Source organism: Rhinolophus ferrumequinum, chromosome 15, assembly GCF_004115265.2.
Source record: "Rhinolophus ferrumequinum isolate MPI-CBG mRhiFer1 chromosome 15, mRhiFer1_v1.p, whole genome shotgun sequence".
NCBI lineage: Eukaryota > Metazoa > Chordata > Mammalia > Chiroptera > Rhinolophidae > Rhinolophus > Rhinolophus ferrumequinum.
In genome coordinates this window covers 27,316,734-27,340,309 of record NC_046298.1, presented here as the reverse complement: position 1 = coordinate 27,340,309, position 23,576 = coordinate 27,316,734, and the positions used below count along the sequence as shown (strand labels likewise).

Here is a 23,576-nt window from a genome sequence, read left to right as displayed (position 1 = left end):
GAGGGTGGGAGAAGGGACGGGGACTTGATACGTTGCTTTCTACACTTCTGTGTTATTTCAATAGATGACACTGAGAATTACTTGATATTTTTCACAAGGAACAACAGCAAATAAATATACATATGTACACATATACATGCATATGTATATTCATACACACATATGCATACATGTACATATGTGAATACATATACATATAGGCATCATATATACCTGGGGATGGACACACACACACTCTGAGCACCCAGGTGTACCTACATTGATGACATTTTTCTCATACTGTCTGGTGGAACACTGTCATTATGATATCTGAATAACTGACGGCATCCCTTCCCTGACATTCCCCAGGGCTGCAGGGCTGCTGAAAGGGCCTTGGCAGTGGATGATGGAGGCTGCAGGAGCCCAGATATTGGTTAGGACTGAGGAGCAGCCCCTTTGCTGCTGGATGAGTGGGGACTGCTGTGGCTGATGAAGCCACTTTGTGCAAGGTCACACCCCCTTCAGGGACAATCTGCTCTACAGACTTACTGATGTGGAGTGTAAAGGCCTGGCCCCTTTGCCCTAACTCAGGACCACTCTGAGAGACCATCCCAGCTTCAGAACTCTCTGGAAGGTTGCTGATGCCTCTGGGGAGACTCCATGGTAGCTCACTTTCCCCTCCCTAGGAAACCTCCTCCATGCTGACCTCTGTCTCTGCTTCTGGCTGTCCTAGGACTGGAGGTCCCAGCCAGGCCTCCTTACCACATCCTCCTTGTGGAAAGTCAGGCAGGAACCCCAGCTCACTCCCCGGATGTACGCAGTCGCCATTTTGAGAATATCCATCTTGAAAGGCTGCTCCAGGAAAACGATGTAGTTCTCGGTGATGCCGAAGCTGTGGTAATAGCTCGGGGAGAAGAGGGAGCGGGAGGCAATGGAGCAGAGCACCTCCACGTGCTCCAAGGGACTCTTCGTCTTCATCCCACCCTCTAGAAAAAAAGCAAGCCTCAGGCACAGTGCAGGGCCTGGCTGCCGCAGACCACGCCACCATCACCTGCAGCTGAGCCTCTCAAACTGACCTGGTCCCTAAGAAGCACCTTTGAATATCGGCCGACAAGTAAATCAGATGAAGGGGTTGCTGCCTGGCTGACACAGGGGCAGAGGTGCAGAGTCCTTCCCGCTCAGGCCCACTCCTCCCTCCCTTGTGAGACCTGGTTCTACCATCTGAAAACACCAAGCCACAAAGTCAGGCCTCAGAAACGTGGGTCTGCAACCACAACCCGGGGGCTAATCCAGCCTCCATCTGCTTTTATATCAAGGTTTATTTGGAACACAGCCACACTCCCCCCTTACGCAGGGTCCGTGGCTGCTTCTGCGTTCAAGCTATACCAGCATTGCTGAGCAGTTGCGACAGAGGCTGCGAACCTGCAAAGCCTCAAATATTAATATTTACTCTTGGACCCTTTACAGAAAGAGTTTGTCAACCCCTGCTCTGGAGCAGTGCTTCTCAAACTTGAACGTGCATGCAGATCATCTGGGGATCATGACAAAACGTGTCACCCAGTGTGCTGGGGCCCAAGGTTCTACATTGCCTTCAAGCACCCAGGTGATGGGCCGGCTGCCCAGGCTTACGCTTTGACATTTTGCTGAGGACCATCGATTTTTTTTTCCCCCTTCTTCCACCTCCCCGCCCCCTCCGGTTCAAGCTGTTGTTTCTCAGTCTAGTTGTGTAGGACTCAGCTCCCTGGCCCATGCTGGTATTAGGAGCCTTGCGTTCCCCCGGCTGAGGCAGTTTGGTCGCCGGTCGTCCATCCACTGCTCATAGCAGTTCACGGCAGCTCTCGCTGGCCGCTCACGCTGGCCCATGGCAGCTCAAGCTGACCTCCGGCTGTTCACGGCAGCCCCGCTCCAGGAAGAGCCACTATTCACACTCTTAGACTGGCCCATGTGGGAATCCAACCGGCAACCTCGGCGTTAGAAGCATGGCGTTCCAACCACCCGAGCCACCGGGCCGGCCCCAGAAAACCATCACTTGACGTTATGTGTTAATAGAAGAAATATGTTAATACTGTGTTTCCCCTAAAATAAGACCGGGTCTTATATTAATTTTTGCTCCCAAAGATGCATTAGGGCTTATGTTCAGGGGATGTCATCCTGAAAAATCACGCTAGGGCTTATTTTCCGGTGAGGTCTTATTTTTAGGGAAACATGGTATATTGGCCTCTGCCCACAGCTCCTGGCACAGATATCCTAAAACGCTTGTAATTTCTTTGCTAAATGATAAGAGCACTAGGAGCATCTCTTGTTCTAATCCTGGTCTTTGACCCCATCCCTGACACAGGGCTCCTAAAATCCTTGTAAAATTGTAAGCGATAAGAGCACTAGAAGCATCTTCTGTTCTGATGAGGAGACTCTGGGTGGGCGCCTGGGTGGGGGCTCGTCAGCAGAAAGACCAAGCTGTGATTAGAAGCTTGGCATTTTCAGCCCGGCCCCTATCCTCCAGAGAGAGGAGAAGGGCTAGAAATGGAGTTAATAATCGATCATGCCTAGGTGAGAAAGCCTCCATAAAAGCCCAACAGTATGGGGTTCGGAGAGCTTGCAGGTGGATGAATACATACAAACCGGGAGGGTGATGTACCCCAACTCCACGGCACAGAGTTCCTGTTTGCAGGATCCTCCCAGACCTCAACCTAGGTGTCTCTTCATCTGGCTGTTCATCTGTAGCCTTTGTGATATCCTTCAATAAACTGGTAAATGTGTTTCCCTGAGTTCTGTGAGTCACTCTAGCAAATTAATCAAACCTGAGGAGGGGATTGTGGGAACTCTCAATTTGTAGCCTAGTCGAACAGAAGTTGTAGGTAAACTGGGGACCTACAACTTGCAATTGGCATCTGACGTGGGATGGGAGCAGTCTTGTGGGACTGAGCCCTTAACCTGAGAGGCCTGACACTATCAGGTAGGTAGCCTCAGAAATGAGTTCAGTTACAGGACGCCAGCTGGTATCGCAGAGAATTGCTTGGTGTAGGAAACGCCCCCCCCACACACACACATACACACACATCTAGTGTCAGAAGCATTGTGAGTGTGGTGGTAGTGTGAAAGCGCAGCAGACATGCGGGAGAGAAGCAAAAGGGAAAACTGGAGTTTTTCTAAATTAGACATGTATTTCACAGGGTTTCCATGAATTGCTCTTGGTATTGCCCGTCTGAAATACCTGGAAATGAGACTAAGTACCTATCATGATGAGGGGCTTTTACATATACTGTGTCCATCGAGGTAGGCTATATGATTCCCATTTTACAGATGGGAAACTGAGGCTTAGTGGAATGGCCTATAATTAGGGCCAAAGTCACAGGGTTAAGCCAAGAAGACATAGCCCCTTAGACTGGCTGCCTCCTCTGTTATGTGTTACGGGCCATGATGCTCAGCGTGAAGGCAGAGAACAGAATGAAATAATGGAGTAATGTAAATACCTCACCCAGGGCCCAAACACTGAAAGTGCTCAGTACACGTTTGGTTTTCTTATTTTTCTGCAAGGATGAGTCACCCACTGGCCAAAAGGCCTCCCCACCCAGGCCTGGGGCTGGTTTCTAATGAGTTACCTGCAAGCGTCCCTACCTTCCTTGTGGCCACCTGTGCATACTGTGAACAGCTGGCTGGTGGGAGGGAGGCTGTGGGTTGTGGGCTAATCTTTTTCTTCACAAAACAAATGGAGTGCAAAGCACACTGAAATGTAAAGCACCCTGGCCTGGCAGGCAGGAGATGGATGTGATCCCAGGGAAGCCACCAGCATGAAGCATGATGTTGCACAATGTTGGTGGCTTCTGCAAACTGTGTGACCATGGGCAAGCCACCTGATCCCGTGGGCTTCAGAGTCCTCCTCTGTAATATGAGGTGGCAAACTCAAATGCCTAGATCATCCCCAGGCCTGAAATTCTAGGGTTCCAAGCTAGACCCTATATCAACCTTTATTGACTTAATTAATAGGAGTTCAATTTAACAAGAAGACTCATTTTACCTTCTGACCCCAGAGCCTGGTAATTTGCTCAGGAGGTTCTACAGGACTATGGGGGGGAGGAGCAGCAATAGGGGTCACAGACAGAAACCAGTTTTCCTAAACAAGGTCAGGCCAAGCACCCTCGTGGTGCTGCCCTGTCTCCAGCCACCATCGCAGGCCTGGTCTTGTTGGTGTGGTTCCCAGGAGGGTCCTGGAGAAATAGGGACCAGGAGCCCCGCCTTCCTCCCCCTCAGGAACATGCAATCACAACTGGCCTGGGCTTCCCTCCAGGATCCTGACACAAAGTGGAGAAGGTCCAGAAAGCCCGGAGAACAGGGCGGGGATCTGGAGTAGATCCCAGCAGGGCTGAGTACCCTGAACAAACCTGGGAACCTGGCATCGGGGGCTGGAATGAAAGTGGGTGGCACAGCCCTGACATACAAAGGTTTGTCAGAAGGCTGAAAAAATGACTGTAAAAGAAGGAAGGGCGGAAGGGAGGGAGAGAGGGAAGGAGGGAGGATAGATGGGTGAATGATGAATGGATGGATGGATGAGAGGATGGATGGATGAGTAGATGATGGATGATAGATGAATGATGGAGAAATTAATGAATTAATGAACTGGAACCTAAAGCAAAGGCGTGTAAAATAGTAAAGGGATTCACTTCTTCCAAAAGGAAGCACAGCAACATCTCTTTTCTTCCTAAAGAAGAAAAGTGAGTTCATGTCATCTGAATCATCTAGAAAGGAAAGTGTCAGATGGAGTCTAGTGTCATTAACAGAAGTCGGCACTGTTCAGAAGGAGCCAGCCCTGGCTTCACTGTGCTCCCAGAGTGACCCACCTGGGACTGCAGCCGGGATCTTAAAAACCACGTATCTGGTCTTGCCCTTGTCCACAATGGCTGTGCCTATGTTGAAGACATTTCCAGCTGCATCGTAATGAGGATGAGCCGTTGCCAAATTTACAGTCACATATTTACGATAATCAACCTGCAAAACATGACAGGCACCTAGTTTTACAAAGGGGAGAGGATAAAGTCCTGTGAAAAGCTGACTGTTCTAGGTTAAGAGAGATGACGGTTATTTTTGCACATCTCCTGATCTGAAAATAAGGCAGACTTCACCTTTAAAGAGGATGTTTACTCTTGCAACCTGATATAACTGCATGGGTGGAGGGGGGGGCCTCCTACCCCAAATCAGTGGCAGGGGGGTTAGTGAGCTGTATGTGTGTTTCCTGTGGCAGTTTTTCCGGATCCTGCTGCTTGGCCCTGCCAGGTGGGGTCAGGGGGTCCTCAGCATGGAGACAGAAAGCTCTGATCAATGACCTCTGAGGCAGAGAGGCAGCCTTCAGTGCTAATCTTGGCCATTGCTCTGTGTCATTCCACCTAAGACATTTAATTCCTCCCCTTCTGCATTCCACAGAGTCAGAAATCTCCAGGCCTCTCTCATAGGACTATTCTGGGAACAGAGAGGTTACAAAAACATTTGGTCAAAGCAAAATTCAACTAGCAAGCTCAGTAATGACCCCACCCTGAACAGGCCACGACTGTAAAATAATGAGGTGGCCAGTGAACCAGCTGTCCCCCATTCATCCCCCAGAATAGCACAACCTCCAGCCAAAAGTCAAGCAATTCTCCCTTCTCTCCTAGTATTTCCTCTCTGCAGCTCTGTGGAACGTACTAGTGCCATCTAGCTTAAAACGAGCTGGACATAACTTCACAGCTAAGAAAAGCACTCCTTTTAACAGATTGTTAAAATGTATTGCGAAGACATTGAGGCTTTGAACAGCCAGCCGGAGAAAATTGAAAGTGGGCCTATTGATTTTCACAAAAAATGTGGACTTCGTTCTGCCCAGGAAGGTATCTACTTAGGCATTTATTTTTGTACCCTTGGTCTCTGCCAAATGCCTCCCTCTTAGATCAATACAAGGTAGGGCTACTGGGAGTCCTGGGTGTTTCAGCACACCCATCCATGCATTCATTCATTCATTCATTCATTCATTCATTCATTCATTCATTCAGACTCCCACTGAGCTCCCATTCAGTGCCAAGGACTATGAACTCTGCTATGGGTTTAACTGTATCTTCCAAAAAAATACGTTAAAGTCCTAACTCCTGGTACGTGTATTTGGAAAGAGGGTCTTTATAGATGTAATCAACTTAAAATGAGGTCATGCTGGATGAGGGAGGGCCTTAATCCAATGATTTATATCCTTAGACGAGATTGGAGTGATACATCCATCTATCAGCCAAAGAACACCAAGAATTGCTGGCAACCACCAGAAGCTGGAGGAGGCAAGGAAGGATCCTCCCGTAGAGCCTTCAGCTGGAGCCTGGCCCTGCTGATACACTGATGTCACACTTCCAGGCCCCAGAACTGGGAGAATAAATTTCTGTTGTTTTACCCCACCATGTTTGCAGCACTTGTTACAGTAGCCTCAGGAATGAATACAGATGGAAAGATGGAAAGATACAGTCCCAGCCCTAAGGGAGCTCAGAATCTAGCACAAGTGCTATGCTGAGGACACCTAAGAGCCAGTGGCATTAGAGGGGCGGGCTCCACCCATGAGTTCCTGCAGACCCCGTGGCCTCACCCAGAGGGTCCCCGTCTTGAGTCAGGAACTGATGTTGGTTGTAGATTCACTGATACCTTTTCCAGAGTTTCCAGGGTCTGTGGGTTGATTTTTCGGATGTAATTGGTCTCTGTGGTGGCATAGAAGTCTTCTCCACACCTCATGATGTTAATCAAGCAGTTGTCTGTGAAATCGGGGATAGTGTGGGACAGGTAGGAGAAGGCTCTAGAGAGCAAAGCAAATCAGCGGGGTCAGGGGCTGTGTCCACCAAGCTGGAAGCTTCTGCTTGAGATGTTTTTTGTTTTCCTACTTTAAATGCTCTACTTCAACTACGGAAGGAAAAGAACTTGGTCCCAGTGTGTTGCTTAAAGAATCTTGAGGACTCTGATAACCAGCTGCCCAAAGACACCACCGTGTTGAGTCATCTAAGGAGTCAGTCGGCTGGGACAACATGGCCACCAACTGAGCCCTCCTCAGCTCTCAGAAATCCAAAGGTATCCCGTACCAGAGCCAGAAAGAGCTGCTGGGTTGTTCTGAAGTATTTTAAGAAGCTCTACAGAAATCATCCGTGTACCCATAATGGCTCTCAAAGACTACCAAAACAGCTAATCCCTGCTTTTGGCAGGAATGTGAGTCCACACTGGTTACCTCAAATGAGTTTTTTTTTCAAAAAACAGAAAGCAAACTAATTTTGCGTTAAGAACTCATAACTAATTTGATCAGAAGGCAAGCTCAAAGCAGGAAGAAAAATCCTGTATCAGTGTATTGGTTAGTGCTCCCCCTATTGGCAAATAATGTAACAGCAAGGATGCCCCAGAGGTTGTGGTTTTAAATTCATTTTCTCCCCCTCCAATTTTCCTCACTGACTCTATCCCCATCTGCAAATGTAAGTTCGGTGCAGTTCTGGAAAAGCAGAAGCAATCTTCTATCTCCGGGCCAGTCTAGCTGTAACATATTTCATAACTCTTCCATATCTTAAGAGCATCAAGGAGACTGACAGCAGGCCTGATTCCATGGCCAACAATTTAATTGCTGAATATGTAATATTTCCATCTGCATCATAACCCAAGTGATTTAAAATGTATACAACTAAAAATCTTCCCCTATCCGTTTTCCCCATTTGTCAGTTTCCCACTCCCTTATGGATCCTTCCGGAGTTTTTTCATGCACGTACAAGCAAATATAAATCTAGATTTCCTCCTGCCTTTTTATACAAAATATAGCATATCATATACCTTTATATAACTTCCTTTTTCCTCTTCACTTAATATATCTTGGAAATATTTCCATTCAGTACATAGAAAGCATTCTCTTTTCTTTTTACTTCCTCCTGGCATTTTCTTGTGTAGCTATACTGTTATTTATTTAACCACTCCTCTGTGGATGAACATTTGGATATTTTCCATTCCTCAATATAACAAATAATGCAGCGATGAATAATCTTGTACATTTGTCATTTCAGACAATCTCTAGACTGAAGAGAACGTGCATTCGTAATTTTGCTAGGTAATTCCAAACTGCTGTCCCACCAGCCATGTGGAGAACACCTAATGATCAGTCTCAGATGCTCTTTGCCTCTCTTGCTATCAGTGACCAAGAATCGCACAGCATATATGGGCAAAGGCCAATCACGTGAAGTTTTCATCCACTCGAAAGACAAATGTCAGAGAAGCCAACGCTGCTTGTTTTGATAGAAAAGCATGACCAGATTTAAAATGGACAGTTACCTGGAAAATATGTTTTTGGAGGGGTCTGGATAGGCCATTGTTCCAAACTCTGACACCACAATCCTGTTTGCCTTGACATTGGCGTTATAGGTGTCACTTCTCAAGTATCTGCTCCTGTAATGGACTTCACCTAAAAGAGAAGAAGCAGAATCATTCCAGGCCAACACCTTTATGGGGCTTTAATGTCAATTTCAGCCATTCCAGGGGTTTTACTGGAGGAAGATGATATGAAATGTGGATATAGTGGTGAGCAGGACAGGCAAGAGTTCTACCCCTGAGGAAATTCAAGTCTCCACACGGATATGAATCCTTACTCCACCGTCTATTAGTCATGCACTTGACCTGTATCAGAGGCAGCCTCAGTCCCCTCCACTGTAATGTGGAGGTCATGATACCTTTCTTACAGAGTTGCCATGACATTTAAGGCCTGTAAAGCACTTAGCACATAGTAGGTGCTCAATAAAAGCTACATATGCTATTGAGATGCAGTGGGTAGAGTGGACAGGGCTTTGGCTCTGGGTTAGTCCCAATCTAAGTCCTGTGACTTTGAGTGCCTCTTCATCTCATTGAATCTCAGTTTCCTCAACTGGAAAGTGGGTATCACACAGTCCTCCCCAACTAGTGTTGGCAGTTTTAAATGAGACGGGATGATATAAGGACTTTGGGCCATTGTCACACATTGATAAGTGATGGCTCTGAAATTCTATGTTGTCCAAAAAAATCCTGGAGGCAGGAAGACTCACCTGGGGGTTGGGAGGCCACACACACTGGTCTTCAGCCCCATAATACACAGAACCTGCTTTAGGGCCACCTTGGTCTCCCCTTGAGCTGGCCTGTCCTTTTCTGGTCACTCTCTCTGAGGGTCCTCCATAGGCACTGGCTAAAGTGCTTTGGGCCCTATGGCGCTTTACTTAAAATGCCGAATTCTGTTCACTTGAAATGTAAACACCCAGCCCAGGCTGGTTGTCGACAGGCGAGGTACTCATTTCCTATAAACAACCAACCACAGAGCACGGAGCACTCAGAGATCACAGGAAAATGTGTCTCTGGAATGGCTCAAGGCTGACACTCAGCTTTGAGGCTGAGATTAAAGAAGGAGCCACCACTCATTCCCTACCACCCTGCTCATGGGACAGTCCAATTAGCCACCTTCCTCCTAAAGGGACACAAGTAAACAGACTCCTGCTTGGAATCTTCTAGAACTGGGTCTGGTTTATGGAGAGGGGGAGGCACACACACACATATGTATACATGTATGTACATATATGTATACATGTATAAGTATATATACACATATTTTTTAAAGCGACCTTTCCAAAAGGCTACTTTGGAACTATAACAATTGAAAAAGTCAGCTTTGGAAAGGCTAAATTCTCAAGAGCTCTTTTGTCTGTAAATCTTGGCGACTTTGGCTTTGGAATTCACATATTCAAATCCTCCTGGGACAATAACCTTGCCTTTTATTAGAAAATTATCGTATATGGCTGAAGGAGACCTGGATTCACACCTTCCTATGCCTGCTTTATACAAACGTTTTACTTTGAAATCATTTTAGACTTACAGAAAAGAGCGGTCCTGATACCCTTCACTTGGTTTCCCCTACTCCACTCTGCCTCTTTTATTCAAACCTTTGTTAGCTTTTTAAATCTTTAACTTCTCTGGCCTCTACTGAAGGCCACAAGCCATTTTTATTTGCCTTCTTGTTTCGAAGTCTTATTGGTTTGGCAGTAATTTAGGTTCTCCATGCTGGCTGTACTCTAGAATCACCTGGTGTTTTTAAAACATTACAGAAGACTGAGTCCCACCTCACAGCACCCTGAGGGGCTTGGTCTTGGGTGGGACTGGGCAGCCAGGCTGGCGTTTTTTCCAAACCGCAGTGTGCTTAGGGTCATCTGGGAAATGTGTTAGAAACGTAAGATGCTCTGTCCCTAATCTTCAGGATTCTGATTCACTCAAGCCCTGAGGGATGGGGGCTAGGGGTATGTATGTTTATGTGTGTGTCAGGATTTGCAGCTTTAATGAGAATCCCAAAGGATTCCAATGCAGAAGGTCCACAAATCATCTTTTGAGAAATACTGGCTTTGTGTTCTCTGCAAATCCAAGAACCCTCTTGAATCATGATAGAAGTACTTAACATTTTTAGTTTATATTTCTGCTGTTAGACAATGGGGAGCCATTGAGAGTTCTAGAGGAGAGGAGAGACGAGGCCAAGCTGTGCCACACCAACACTGGCAATTTGGCAGCCTCGAGAGGATTGGGCTGGAGAGATGGGGAGACATGGTAGCTGGCAGAATGGGAGAATGGGGACACAATTGCATAAAGGTCAGGACTTAGTACTCTGGATTTAGAGAACATTGGGTTTATATCTGACCACCAACGCCTCTTATCTGTGTGCACATTTGGGAAAGTTCCTTGGCCTCTTCGGGTCTTAGACGCTTATCTGTAAAATGGAGATAGTAACAATGGTACCTACCTCAGGAGCTATAGTGAGGGCTGAAGTGTGGATGGGCGCGAAGCACCTAGGCCAGTGGCCAGCAAACATTTCCTGTAGTGAGTATTGAAGAGATGGGTTGGGAAGGTATTGTGTCCTTCTACCAAAACAATCTTTACCTCCTTCACTTCATTTCAGCTCCATAAAGAGCTTTAAAGTGCCTCCTGTGGGCCAGGCCCCATGCTAGGTGATGAAGATACAACAATTTGAACAGGGAACCCGCACTCTGGGCCCCCCAGCTTATGCTGGATAAGGCCAAACTGATCATTGCAAAGTAGAGTAGGGCATGCCCAGGTTCAAGAGCAGGACGAGAAAGGGTGAGTAATTGGGTGTACCCTCTATGCTTTCCAGCCAGTTCCAGATTATGAATGGAACTGAGTCTTTCATGCTACCGTATTGTGTTCCTCCCTGGGCTAGCCAATTCTTAGAAGCAAAGGGCTCAGCAAGTCTTTCATATGCAAACTAACCAATCCAGAGCCAGACCTGGTCCTTTCACCCTAGGAGGCAATATTCCTCTGCTTTAACTATCCCAGGCCTAGGTGCCAGCAACTAGAGACCACCACCACAGCTCACAGCTCACGGAAATTACTCACACAAGCCAGTGATAAATTGTTTACCCTGCCCTGTCGTGCCGTTCCCTTGAAACCCCAATAAAGGCCGTGATCTATGTGCTTCCCCTGCTCCCCATCTTCTGCCTTCTGACCACCCTGGTGTTTTCCCATGTGGCCTAGTGCTGGCCAGTCCCTAGGACCTATAGTATAATAACCATTGTTTTCCTGAGCCTTTCTGTGCCTCCTCATGTGGTCACACCCATCTGACCATCTCATAAAAGAATACAAAATAGCTACTTACCTTTGACAATACATTTTTAGTTTGAAAACCTACTAGAAGCTTTTAGAACGTCTAAACAATGTGGGATAACATTGGTCATTTGCACATTTATCCAATTCAAGGATTTTGGTGGACGTTGGCCATGTTTCTGCAAGATAGCCTTGTCATCCCTTGTTGGTTCACTTATCTCTGGAGGTCTCTATGGAAGGATTCCAGAGCCACTGCTTGAGAAGCTGTGAGGAGTCACTTATGCAACCTGCCATTTCTCAGGTAGTTGGTGTGTGTGTGTGTGTGTGTGTGTGTGTGTGTGTGTGTGTGTGTGTGTTGGGGTGAGATAGGGACAACAGCTGCAAAGTTGAACTCTGGTCAACACAAGTTCAGATTTCAGCCCTACCTCAGTGACCTTGGATAAGTTATTCAACCTCTCCAATGTTTCCATTTCATCTGCAAAGAGCGGACAGGAACACCTCCCATAAAGCATGAATGCGAGTATCAGAAATGGATCACCAAGGACCTGGCCGCTCTGGGAAGCAGAGCCTCATGGAAAGGAAGCCACCTTTCCTGTACCTCATCCAGAACGATGCGTATTTCCCTGAGAATCATTAGTAACTTCTGTTTAGGAAAGGAGGAAATTGTTAAGGCTTGGGACTGTCAGGATATATGGAACCACCCACATTATGGCTGAGTGTCAGTAAAATCTATAAGATTTTGCAAACTCAGAGCTCATGGTTTTCACACATGGTGTCTCCATTCCTGAAATGTTTGAACATGTGAAAACATAGAGTCTGCATTCAAAACATAATTGCTGACCAGCTTGAAGGAAAATATAGTTATGCAAAAATAATAGTTAATGCTTAAAGGGGCACGTTTTATGTGCCAGACATACAAAGCTCCTTACACATATTAATTCCTCTAAATCCCACAGCAACTCGATGAGACATGCTACTGATATCTTCGTTTCATAGAGGGGAGACTGAGATACAGAAAGAAGGTCAGTAATGTGGCCAGGGTAACAGAGCTTAGGTACATGTTAGCTGGGATGGTGGAGGGGGATTCAAACCCAGGAACAGTGATGGTGGTTTATAATTTATTGAGCATCCACCAGGTGTCAGGTACTTGCTAGACAGCTACACTTCTAATCATCATGACAACTCTCCAGGAAGGATGACTGAGCTCTTTTTACTGATGAGGAAACTAAGACCACAGGAGGTGAAGGCACCACAGTTTGCCTCGGCTAGAACACGGGGGTTAAAGAAAAATTTCACATTAATTTGAAATTTAAAATTTCAAATTAAAGCTGAAGCTCCTGGATATGAATTTGCCCACCGTGTGACCCTAAGCCTACTAAAGCCTCATACAACCTATCCTGAATCTCTTTAAGAACTCGTCTTGGCTGCTGAGACAAACCAGCTCAATGGCCAACAGCACAAAGTTTACAAGTCACTTTGTGAGCCGGTCGCCTGAACTCCGAATTTTGCCTTATTTGTGAAACTTCCTACTTTCCGCCCTATATTCAGTGTCCACTCAGGGAAAGCCCACTGAACGTGTTGCTTGAGTGACATGACTCTCCTTTGCCTGGTGTGCAATACACTCAGCTTTGTTCCTTTCAGCTCTGCATTCTCCCTATTGTGATTCGATGCATGTTTGATTCCACAGCCAATAATCCTCCACCTGCTCTTGCCCACCTTATTGAGAATGTATATTATTTTGCAAGTTGAACTCTGAAAAAAAAAACTTGGCCACCTTTCCAGGGAAGTTTGTAGTTATGGTTGATTGCCTAATTGCCTCCCCAAGATTTCCATGTCCTAATCCCTGGAACCTGTGAATATATTACATTGTAGGTGTGATTAAATTAAGGATCTTGAAAAGAGAGATTGTCCTGGATTATCTGGGTGGGCCCAATGTCATCACAAAGGTCCGTACAAGAGGGAGACAGGAAGGTTAGAGTCAGAGGTGTGATGATAGAAGCAGAGACAGAGAGTATGTGAGAGATTGCCGGCTTTGAAGATGGATATGGGGTCACAAACCAAGGAATGCAGGCAACTTCTAGAAACTAGATAAGACGAGAAAATGGACTCTTTCCTAGAGCCTCGAGAAGAAATGCAGCCCGGCCAACACCTTATTTCAGCCCAGTGAAACCTATTTTAGACTTCCAGAACTGTAAAAAAATAACTTGATGCTGTTTTAAGCTACTAAATTTGTGGTAATCTGTTACAGCAGTAACAGCAAACTTATACAGTGCTCTTACCGTCTCTAATTGTGAAGCTGTGGAGCAAGGCGAGCCCATCAAACCAATGGTTGTATCTGGTCTCCCCGACCGTGTGCTTCCCAGGCCCGTTGCGAAGCAGGGTTCCCTGTAGCCACGCTGGAATCTTGCCTGTTAGGAGAAAGAATTTTAGTTTCCAGTTTCCGTGTCTAAACCAAAAAGCTAGAAGAAATGGCCGTGGAAAGGATTTGAGGACATAGCTCCAATACCACTCCCTCCAGCCATTAATTTACTCAGCAGTGATTTGCAGAACACGTATAATATGCTACCACTGAGGGTACCAAGATGAACAGGCACCCTCCCCGTCCTCACGTTGCTCACACTCCATTGGGAGACAGAGACAGAGGAATCTCTGTCCAACAGGGTGGTTAGACATTCAAAATAAATGGTGGTAGAAGCAATGCAACAGCCTCAGGCAGGGGGCTGCATGGAGCAGAACCTCACCCTGACGTGGCGGGGAGAACAGGAGGGTGAGGACTGCTTCCTGGAGGAGGTGACCTGGATGAGTCTTGAGGAAGAGTAGGTATTTATTTGCCTCACGAAGGCATGAGAAACAAACATTCTAAAACCGTGCTGTCCAATGTGGTAGCCACTAGCCCCATGTGGCAATGGAACACTTGAAATGTTGCTAGTCCAAACTGAGATGTACTGTAAGTATAAAATACACACCAGATTTCAAAGAATAAGTATGAAAAAAAGGAAACTATTTCATGAGCAATTTCAAAAATACTGATTACATGTTGAACTGATGTTTTAGACATGTTTGGTGTGTTAAACAAAATATACTATTAAAACTACTTTCACCTGTATCTTTTTGCTTTTTTTTTTTTTTTTTTAAAGATTTTATTGGGGAAGGGGAGCAGGACTTTATTGGGGAACAGTGTGTACTTCCAGGACTTTTTTCCAAGTCAAGTTGTTGTTGTCCTTTCAAATCTTAGTTGTGGAGGGTGCCGTTCAGTTTCAAGTTGTTGTCCTTTCAGTCTTAGCTGTGGAGGGCGCAGCTCAGCTCCAGGTCCAGTTGTCGTTGCTAGTTGCGAGGGGCGCAGTCCACCATCTCTTTTGGGACTCGAGGAGTTGAACCGGCAACCTTGTGGTTGAGAGCCCTTTGGCCCATGTGGGAATCGAACCGGCAGCCTTCGGAGTTAGGAGCACAGAGCTCCTACCGCCTGAGCCACTGGGCCGGCCCTTCTTTTTGCTTTGTTGAATGTGGCTATTAGAAAACTTAAAATTGCACATGCGGCATACATTATATTTCTATTGGGTAGCACTGCTCTAAAGATAGGGTGCTGGGGGAACGGGGAGGCAAATTTTACACCATGCCCGCAGGACTCAGCTCCGAGGGCTCTCAGTGGGCAGTGTCTTGACAATGCCCCTTGTATTGGCTTCCCTCCCAGTTTTTCTTGGGATCAAGTCCCAAACAAACTACTTACATCTGCATTCTTATCTCTGGAGGAACCTGAACCAAGAGATCAAAGACCAGTTCAAAGACCACAAGATATGCCAGCTGTTTAGTAAGACCAGACTGTAATTTGAGTGAGGACATCATAAGTATTGAGGCTGGAGTCAAGCAGGGGCCAAGTGACAAAGGTCAACAAGACCACATCCCAAGGGCTTTGATTCGAGGGTCAGAAGAATGGGACACCTTTGACCGTTATAACAGGGAATAGTAAGATCATTTTTGTGCAACTTTTTTAATTGATAAAATTCACATAACAAAAAAGACACCATTTTAAAGTGTACAAATCGGGGTTTTTTTTTAGTATATTCACAGTGTTGTGCAACCATCACCATTATACAATTCTAGAACACTTGCATCACCCCCAAAAGAAGCTTGGTAGTAGTCACTCCTCATTCCTTAGCCCCAGCCTCTGGCAACCACTAATCTACTCCCTGTCTCTAAGGATCTGCCTCTTCTGGTCATCTCATATCCAGGAAATATGCTCAGATTTGGAAGTTTCAAAAGTTGTCTCTGGCTGTAGTGTGGAGTGTTGACGGGAGGAGGAACCGAGGGGAGGGAGGAAGATAAGGGTGGCAGCAGCGGGGATGGAGGAAAAACTATGGAGCAAAGAGACTCGAAGGACACAGAACTGATAGGACTTGGAGTCTGATTAAATATGGGGAACGGCAAAGGGAGCACTCCAAAACATGCCAGCCAAGACTCTTGCCTTGGGCAACTAAGTAAATGGGGGGATTATTCAGAGAGCCAGGGTACAGGAGGAGCAGGTGAGGCAGAGCAGGGAAACATGAATCGAAGCGTAGTTATTGCCATAGGGATAAGGAAAAGAACATTTACTGAGCACTATGCAATTTCCAAGGCATTTTCTCAGTTCAAATCTCCCACGTGACTTTCCTTCCTCATAAACACTCACCGCTGTCCTCTTTGTGAAAAACATCCAGTCCATCTCTCCGAAGAGGAACCTGCCTGTGACCCTGAGCTGACCCACTTGTTCTCAGAACACTGAGCAAGCTCTATCCTGGGGGCCTGAGAGTTCAGACCTGGTCACTGCCCTGTAGAGTCTAAATAAGATGGCACGAGAAAAGTGGCAACACAGAAGAGGAGGAGAAAGCCAGACAAATGAACGAGACACAAAGCCCAATGAAGGAATGTTCCTGTGAAGGACGCCCCTGGGAGTCTCTTTTGCTGGCTCTGCAGGTACTCCCATGCCCAAATCACCCGTGATACCTGAGAGGAAATCGCAGCAGGCTCTCCGTGCCCTCCCCTGGACATGTGCAGCAGGGAGAGTTCAATCCTGCTTGTCTACTTTGAAACTAATTCAGGATGCACACATTTGCACGAATACAGCACCCAGTTGGAATGGGCCACATTTTGCAGAATAATTGCATGGTATATATGCCAAGTGCAGCATTCCTGGGAGTTTTCTCCTGCAAATAGTGAGGACAACTCTCTTCTTGGAAACTGAGTTATAACGTATAAAAGCACACCTCGATTTTCCAGAGAATGTGTCTGGATTACGGGTCATTTTCTCCCATGTACTGTTTTCCAGATTTTCCACAAATAATTTACAAGTATTACTTTTATAAGCAGAGAAATGCATACATCTAAACATAAAAGAAAAGCCAATCATACAGAATGCTCACCTGTCACTTTGGCTGTCACAGGCTCTAGTTGTTCTTTCTTATCTTTGCCAAATAGTACATCCATCACAGGATGCAGCGAGAGATAATACTGACAGTGAACAGACGCTCCTCTGTGTTCAGGCAATTGCTCCTTAGCTCTGCTTTTCCTTTCCTTCAGGCTCTCCTGCAGCTTCCTTCCTTTACAGATACCTCCTTCCCTTTTGGTGCCACTTGTTTCTCCCTTTTCGTTTTCCCTCTCTGAGGGCCTGGTATCTTTTGAATGCCAGGAGGGGGTGGGGGGTGGGGGGTGGGGGTGGGTGGGTGGAGGGGGACGCTGCAGCTGCACTATTTATCTTTGGTCAAAGGTCAATTCCCCAACCAGGTGTTCTAGTTAATCTTTAATCTTAGCATATCCCCAACTCTCCCTTTCCAGTTCCATTTTTGGTTCAACAAAGGAGTTTCTTGCTGGGTTTAGATTGGCGGGATAATTTAGCGGTGCATTCTGCTTTGGTATGCTGTTTGAAATAAACAAACCTAGGAGGTGGAGGTGGTTTATAATCAAAGAGAGACTGTCTGGACCACCAGTGACACCTGGAATTAGAGTAGCCAAGAGCTCGCCCATCATGTGAATTCCCACTGCCCATCATGGGCCCTTCTTTTGCAGAGACGGGAAAGGTTTTTTTGTTTTGTTTTTAGTGAAGGTCCCTGAGCCTCCTTCCCTCCAAAGATCTATGTGTTAAGAGCAACTTAATTCATGATATTTCTCTTTTGGAGAAGTAAATATAAAATGTTTCATGTACCCATTTAAACAACAAATGTAAAAAACCCAAAACTCTACTCACGACCTTTGAGGACTAGTACAAAACAAACTTCAGCTCAACTTCCTATCCTGTCAAGAGGGAGAAATGATGCCTGAGTTTGACGTTAGCGTTTCCCTGTATTTGAGCATCTCAGTGTAATGCCACTGCCGGAAATCCATGTTGAAGTTGCTGTGAATGTTGGGTGATGAGTTCATAACCTCATCTCACTCATGCTGCTTAAATAAAGAACCAGCCATTCCTCTCTGGGTTGAGTAAGGAAAGGGGGTGGTGCCTCGGCTGGGTCTCAGCCAAGACCATGTCCCAGTACCGCAGAGCTCAGCCTGAGAGCAGCCTGGTCTGGCTGGGCTTCCACCCTCGCTGTACGTTCCATTCACCCACCTGGTTGAGCTATACTCCAGACCCACTGATTCAGAATCTCTGAAGATGGAGCCCCGCCCTCAACGTCCTTACAATGTCTCCAGACGGTGCTAACGTGTGCAGCAGATGTTGAGAAGCCCAGGTCCAGGGGAAGATGCTCCATGTTTGTGTGGAAAGAAGAGTCACATTCCTCCCTTTTCTGTGTGTTTGGGGTATGTTACTTATCCTCTCTGAGCCTTCATTTCCTGAACTGTAAAGTGATGTCAAAACCTCAAGGGTATTGTAGATCAAGGGTCTAGCAAAAGCACCTGGCCCCAAACAGTTATCACTGCTACCTCCCTTCCTTTCCTATTCTCTCAGAATGCTCTTCCCTTTGACTTACATTTTCCATTAAGTCTCATAAAAAATACCGGTTTATTTTACTATCTGGTCTAAACATGTGTATCCATGTCAGGATTATTTATTCCTAGGTTGTGAAAGCTGCGTCCTTGCGAGGATTAAATGAGAGTGTCTGGCATACAATGAGGGCTCAGGAAAAAAAAAATTCACACCCCCAGAAGCAGCAGCTCTGCTGCAAGAAAACAAAAAAAGAGTTCAGGGCTTAGCGATCAGAAGACCTGGGTTGGGATCTCAGCCCTATGTATTTAAAAACTCTGTGACCTTTGTCACCTGACCCCTCTGAACATCACTTTACTCTGCAAAACAGGATGGCAATACCTATGTCACAGGGTTTGTTGGGAGGATTGTATTGAAATTGTAAGTGAAGGGGCGGCCGGATGGCTCAGTTGGTTAGAGCGCAACCTCTGAACAACAGGTTTGCTGGTTCAGTTGCCACAAGGGCCAGTGAGCTGTGCCCTCCACAACTAGATTGAAGACCACAAGCTGCCGCTGAGCTTCTGGAGGGGTGGCCTGATGGTTCAGTTGGTTAGAGCATGAGCTCTTAATAACAAGGTTGCCGGTTCAATTCCCGCATGTGATGGTGGGCTGCGCCCCCTGCAACTAAAAACTGAAAACAGCGACAGGACTTGGAGCTGAGCTGCGCCCTCCACAACCAGACTGAAGGACAACAACTTGGAGCTGATGGGCCCTGGAGAAACACACTGTTCCCCAATAAAAATTAAAAAAAAAAAATTATAAGTGAAAACATGACCGTGCTCTCTTTTCTTGTTCATTTGGTATATTCTGAAAAGCAACGGCCCCCATCCACGGAGCACATTCTCTGAGTCAAATGCTTTGCTAAGCACTCTGCATGTACCAGCTCGCTCTGGTCTTATATAATCCTATAAGACAGGTATTCTTAGCATCGTTCTAGAGATGAGAGAACTCAGAGAAGATAACCAACTTGCCTTAGGATACGCAGCTACTAAGAGATGGAATTAGGAAGCCAAGCCAGGCAGCCTGACTGGAAAGTATGTACTCTGTGACAGTTCCACACCGCTCCCATGCACAATGGATATCTGCCAGATTTTTACTGAATGAAATAACAGGTGGAGGCCCCTGACAGAGTCAGTCTTGGGTTGATATCATTACCTCGTTATATACTACTGAGGAACCAAGGCAAGCTCTCTTCGTTTAGGTCCAAACTGTACCCTGGGGACAATTATATGGTGAGATAAGGATTTTTTGATAACGGTGATAATAAATTAATCATAACGATCAATATCTGTATTAGTTTTAAAGGCTACCATAGCAACGTACCAGACTGGGTGGCTTAAACAACAGAAATTTATTTACTTACAGCTCTGGAGGCTGGGAAGTCCAAGATCAAGGTGTCAGCAGAGCTAGTTTCTTCTTGAGGCCTTTCTCCTTGGCGCGCAGATGGCCATCTCATTGTGTCCTCACTGGGTCTTCCCTCCGGGGACGTGCATCCCTAGTGTATCTTTGTACGTCCAATTTTTCTTTTCCTATAAGGACACCAGACGGAATGGATTAGGGCCCACCCTAATGGACTCATTTTGACTGATTCATCTCTGTAAAAGTGCTACCTCCAAATACAGTCACATTCTGAGGTCCTGGAGGTTAAGGCTTTAACATATGAATGTTGGGGGGACACAATTCAGCCATAACAATATCATGAAGGCTCAACAAGTTAATGGAAGATGCTTTGGCTGAAAGTGCCAGGATACCTGCTGAAACCCTGAAGATGTGCATTTATCTCAGGCATCAAGTCATCTGAGGGTCCTGAGTAGCTCAGAAGCTCACCTGAGTCATCTCGCCAGGCTCCATTCCATCTACCATATTCCTGTCTTCAGAGGGTTGGTTTCTCATCTTTGGTCTTACGAATAGTTGCCTTCACTCTAGGAATCGTACTGGCATAATAATATGCAAAAGCTGGAACATAAGGTGGGGACAAAGGAAGCATTTTCACATTTCTCTCTCTCTCCTCTTTTTTAAGCTAGAGGAAAATCTTTCCCAGAATTCCAAGGTTTTCTCTTAGTCTCATTGGCTGAACACATTGGTGTCACATGATCACCCCTGGACCAATTCCTGGCAAGGAGAAACAGGAGTGCCCTGATTTCCTTAAACCCATCATGAGTCTCCTCTCCGGCCGGGGCAGCGCATTGTCACCTGAATCATATCTGAGTTCCATTAGCAGGGGGCGGCCAGATGGCTCAGTTGGTTAGAGCATGAGTTCTCAACAACAAGGTTGCAGGTTCAATTCCCACATAGGACGGTGGGCTGAGCCACCTGCAACTAGGATTGAAAACAGCGACTGGACTTAGAGCTGAGCTGCGCCCTCCACAACTAGCTTGAAGGACAATGACTTGGAGCTGATGGGCACTGGAGAAACACACTGTTCCCCAATATTCCCCAATAAAATAAAAAGAATTCCATTAGCAAGGAAAAAGGAGCAAACGGCTTGGAATAGGCAACCTACAGGCAGTACAGTGTTCATGCATTCTCACATTCATTCATTCATTCAACACATATTTACTGAGTACCTACTACATGCTAGAAGTACAGCAGTGAACAAAACAGGAAACTAATTCTGTGCCTTCTTAGAATTGATACTGACTACATGCCAAGTTCTGGGGATATAGAGGTGATTAATGAGACTCAGTCTCTGACTTCTTTGGCTCCCATTATGTTCCTCTTGTTTGGAGGGCAAGTCTGCATATCCCAAAGGACATTCATTTCCCAAAAGAGTTAGGGGTCTTGGAGTGGTTCCCATGACTGCCTTCCTCCATCCGCCCTCTTTATTAACAGAGACAACCAGCAGCAGCTGCTTTTTCCCCAAGACACTCTGGCATTACTCTGAACCCACGGAAGCCTGGTCACTGCTTTCTAGGTCTTACTAATATGGGAAGAGTGGGACCAGGGACTTATCACCAGTAGGAGCTATCTCCTGGCCCGTCCTCCAGCCTCAAATAAATGCCATTCACTGGATGGTTGACACATGCCAACTACCATGCTAAGTGTCTTATTAGCAGTCTTTTATTTAATCCCTTCACATCTCTGCAAGAGAATCATGACCAGACTCAGAGGTGTGGAGGAACTTGATCAAAGTCAGCAGCTAATCAGTGCATGTTCTTCCTCACTACCCAGTAATGCTTTCCATCTTTTGAAGTTGCTGATTAAGGAACAGAGTAGATGTGAGTAAAACTAGGTGTTCCACTTTTAAATTTAAACCCGTTAAATTTCTATAATGCATTCACTGCCTTAAAGTGGGATGAAAACTGACCAATGGAATCTATTTATTATTAAAACATTTAATAAAATGGGTATAGAAGGAAGGCACCTCAATATAATAAAGGCCATATACAACAAACCCTCAGCTAATATCATACTTAATGGTGAAAAACTGAAAGCTTTTCTTCTAAAATCAGGACCAAGACAAGAACGTCCCCTCTTATCACTGTTACTCAACACAGTATTGGAAGTCCTTGCCAGAGCAATCAGGCAAGAGAAAGAAATAAAAGGCATCCAAACTGGGAATGAAGAAATCAAGCTGTCACTTTTTGCAGACAACGTGGTTCTTTATATAGAAAACCCTAAAGACTCCACCAAAAACTATTAGAAACAACAAACAAATACAGTAAAGGCGCAGGATACAAAATCAATGTACAAAAATCTATTATGTGACTACTATATACTAACAATGATATTTCAGAAAAAGAAATGAAAAAAATAATTCCTTTTGCAATTGCCACAAAAAAGATAAAATACCTAGGAATAAACTTAACACAGGATGTGAAGGACCTATACACTGAAAATTATAAGACATTATTAAAAGAAATTGAAGAAGACATAAAGAAATGCAGCAATATTCTATGTTCATGGATTGGAAGAATTGGCATAGGTAAAATGGCCACATTACCCAAAGCAACCTACAGATTTAATGCAATCCCCATCAAAATCCTAATGGCATTTTTTTAAAGAAGCAGAACAAAAAATCATCAGATTTGTATGGAATCACAAAAGACCCCAAATAGCCAAAGCAATCCTGAGCAAAAATAACAAGGCCGGAGATATCACCCTTCATGACTTCAAATTATACTACAAAGTGACAACAATAAAAATAGCATGATATTGGCAGGAAAACAGATACACAGACCAATAGAACAGAATTGAAAACCCAGAAATAAACCTATACATATATGGGCAAATAATTTTCGACAAAGGAGCCAAAAACATACAATGGAGAATAGAAAATCTATTCAATAAATGGTACTGGGAAAATTGGAAAGCCATGTGCAAAAGAATGAAACTTGACTGCTATCTGTCACCATACACAAAAATTAACTCTAAATGGATGAAAGCCCTAAATATAAGACCTGAAACAATAAATTGCATAGAAGAAGGCATAGGCACTAAATTTGGGAAGCTTGGGTTCAGAAAGGATTTTATGAATTTGACCTCAAAGGCAAGGGAAGTAAAAGCAAAAATAAATGAATGGCACTATATCATACTAAAAAGCTTCTGCAGAGGAAAAGAAACCATCAACAAAACAAAGAGGCAACAAACTGAATGGGAGAAGATATTTGCAAACAACACCTCTGATAAGGGGTTAACATCCAAAATATATAAAGAACTCATACAACTCAACAACAACAAAATACCCCAATTTAAAAATGGGAAGAGAGACACTTCTCCCAAGAAGACATATAAACAGCCAACAGATACGTGAAAAGATGCTCAATTTCACTAGCTATTAGGGAAATGCAAATCAAAACCACACGAGGTACCACCTCACACTCGTTAGAATGGCTATTATCAACAAGAAAAGTAATAACGAGTGTTGGAGAGGCTGTGGAGAAAAAAGAACTCTCATACACTGCTGGTGGGAATGTAAATTGGTACAGCCACTATGGAAAATAGTATGGTGGTTCCTCAAAAAGTTAAGACTAGAATTACCGTACAACCCGGCAATCCCTCTTCTGGGTATCGAACCAAAAAATCTGAAAACATTTATCTGTAAAGCTATATGTTCATTGCAGCATTATTCATGGTTGGCACGACA

At 45.2% G+C, this 23,576-nt stretch overlaps 1 protein-coding gene across 2 annotated transcripts in view; it reads right to left on the bottom strand.

Annotated features, from left to right (window-relative positions):
- Positions 1-17,210, bottom strand: part of BCO1 (beta-carotene oxygenase 1) — a 33,761-nt gene extending 16,551 nt beyond the window's left edge. The window contains exons 1-6 of one of the 2 annotated variants that reach the window (XM_033129348.1): positions 16,959-17,210; positions 13,842-13,970; positions 8,272-8,401; positions 6,622-6,769; positions 4,815-4,962; positions 742-965 (exon numbers count right to left, since the gene is read on the bottom strand). In XM_033129348.1, the coding sequence (XP_032985239.1) occupies positions 742-965; positions 4,815-4,962; positions 6,622-6,769; positions 8,272-8,401; positions 13,842-13,970; positions 16,959-17,022 (843 nt within the window). In that variant the 5' untranslated portion in view covers positions 17,023-17,210. Of the gene's footprint in view, positions 1-741; positions 966-4,814; positions 4,963-6,621; positions 6,770-8,271; positions 8,402-13,841; positions 13,971-16,958 lie in introns of those variants that run through there. The other variant, XM_033129349.1, reaches the window with a different exon arrangement.
- Between the last annotated feature and the right edge of the window lie 6,366 nt (positions 17,211-23,576).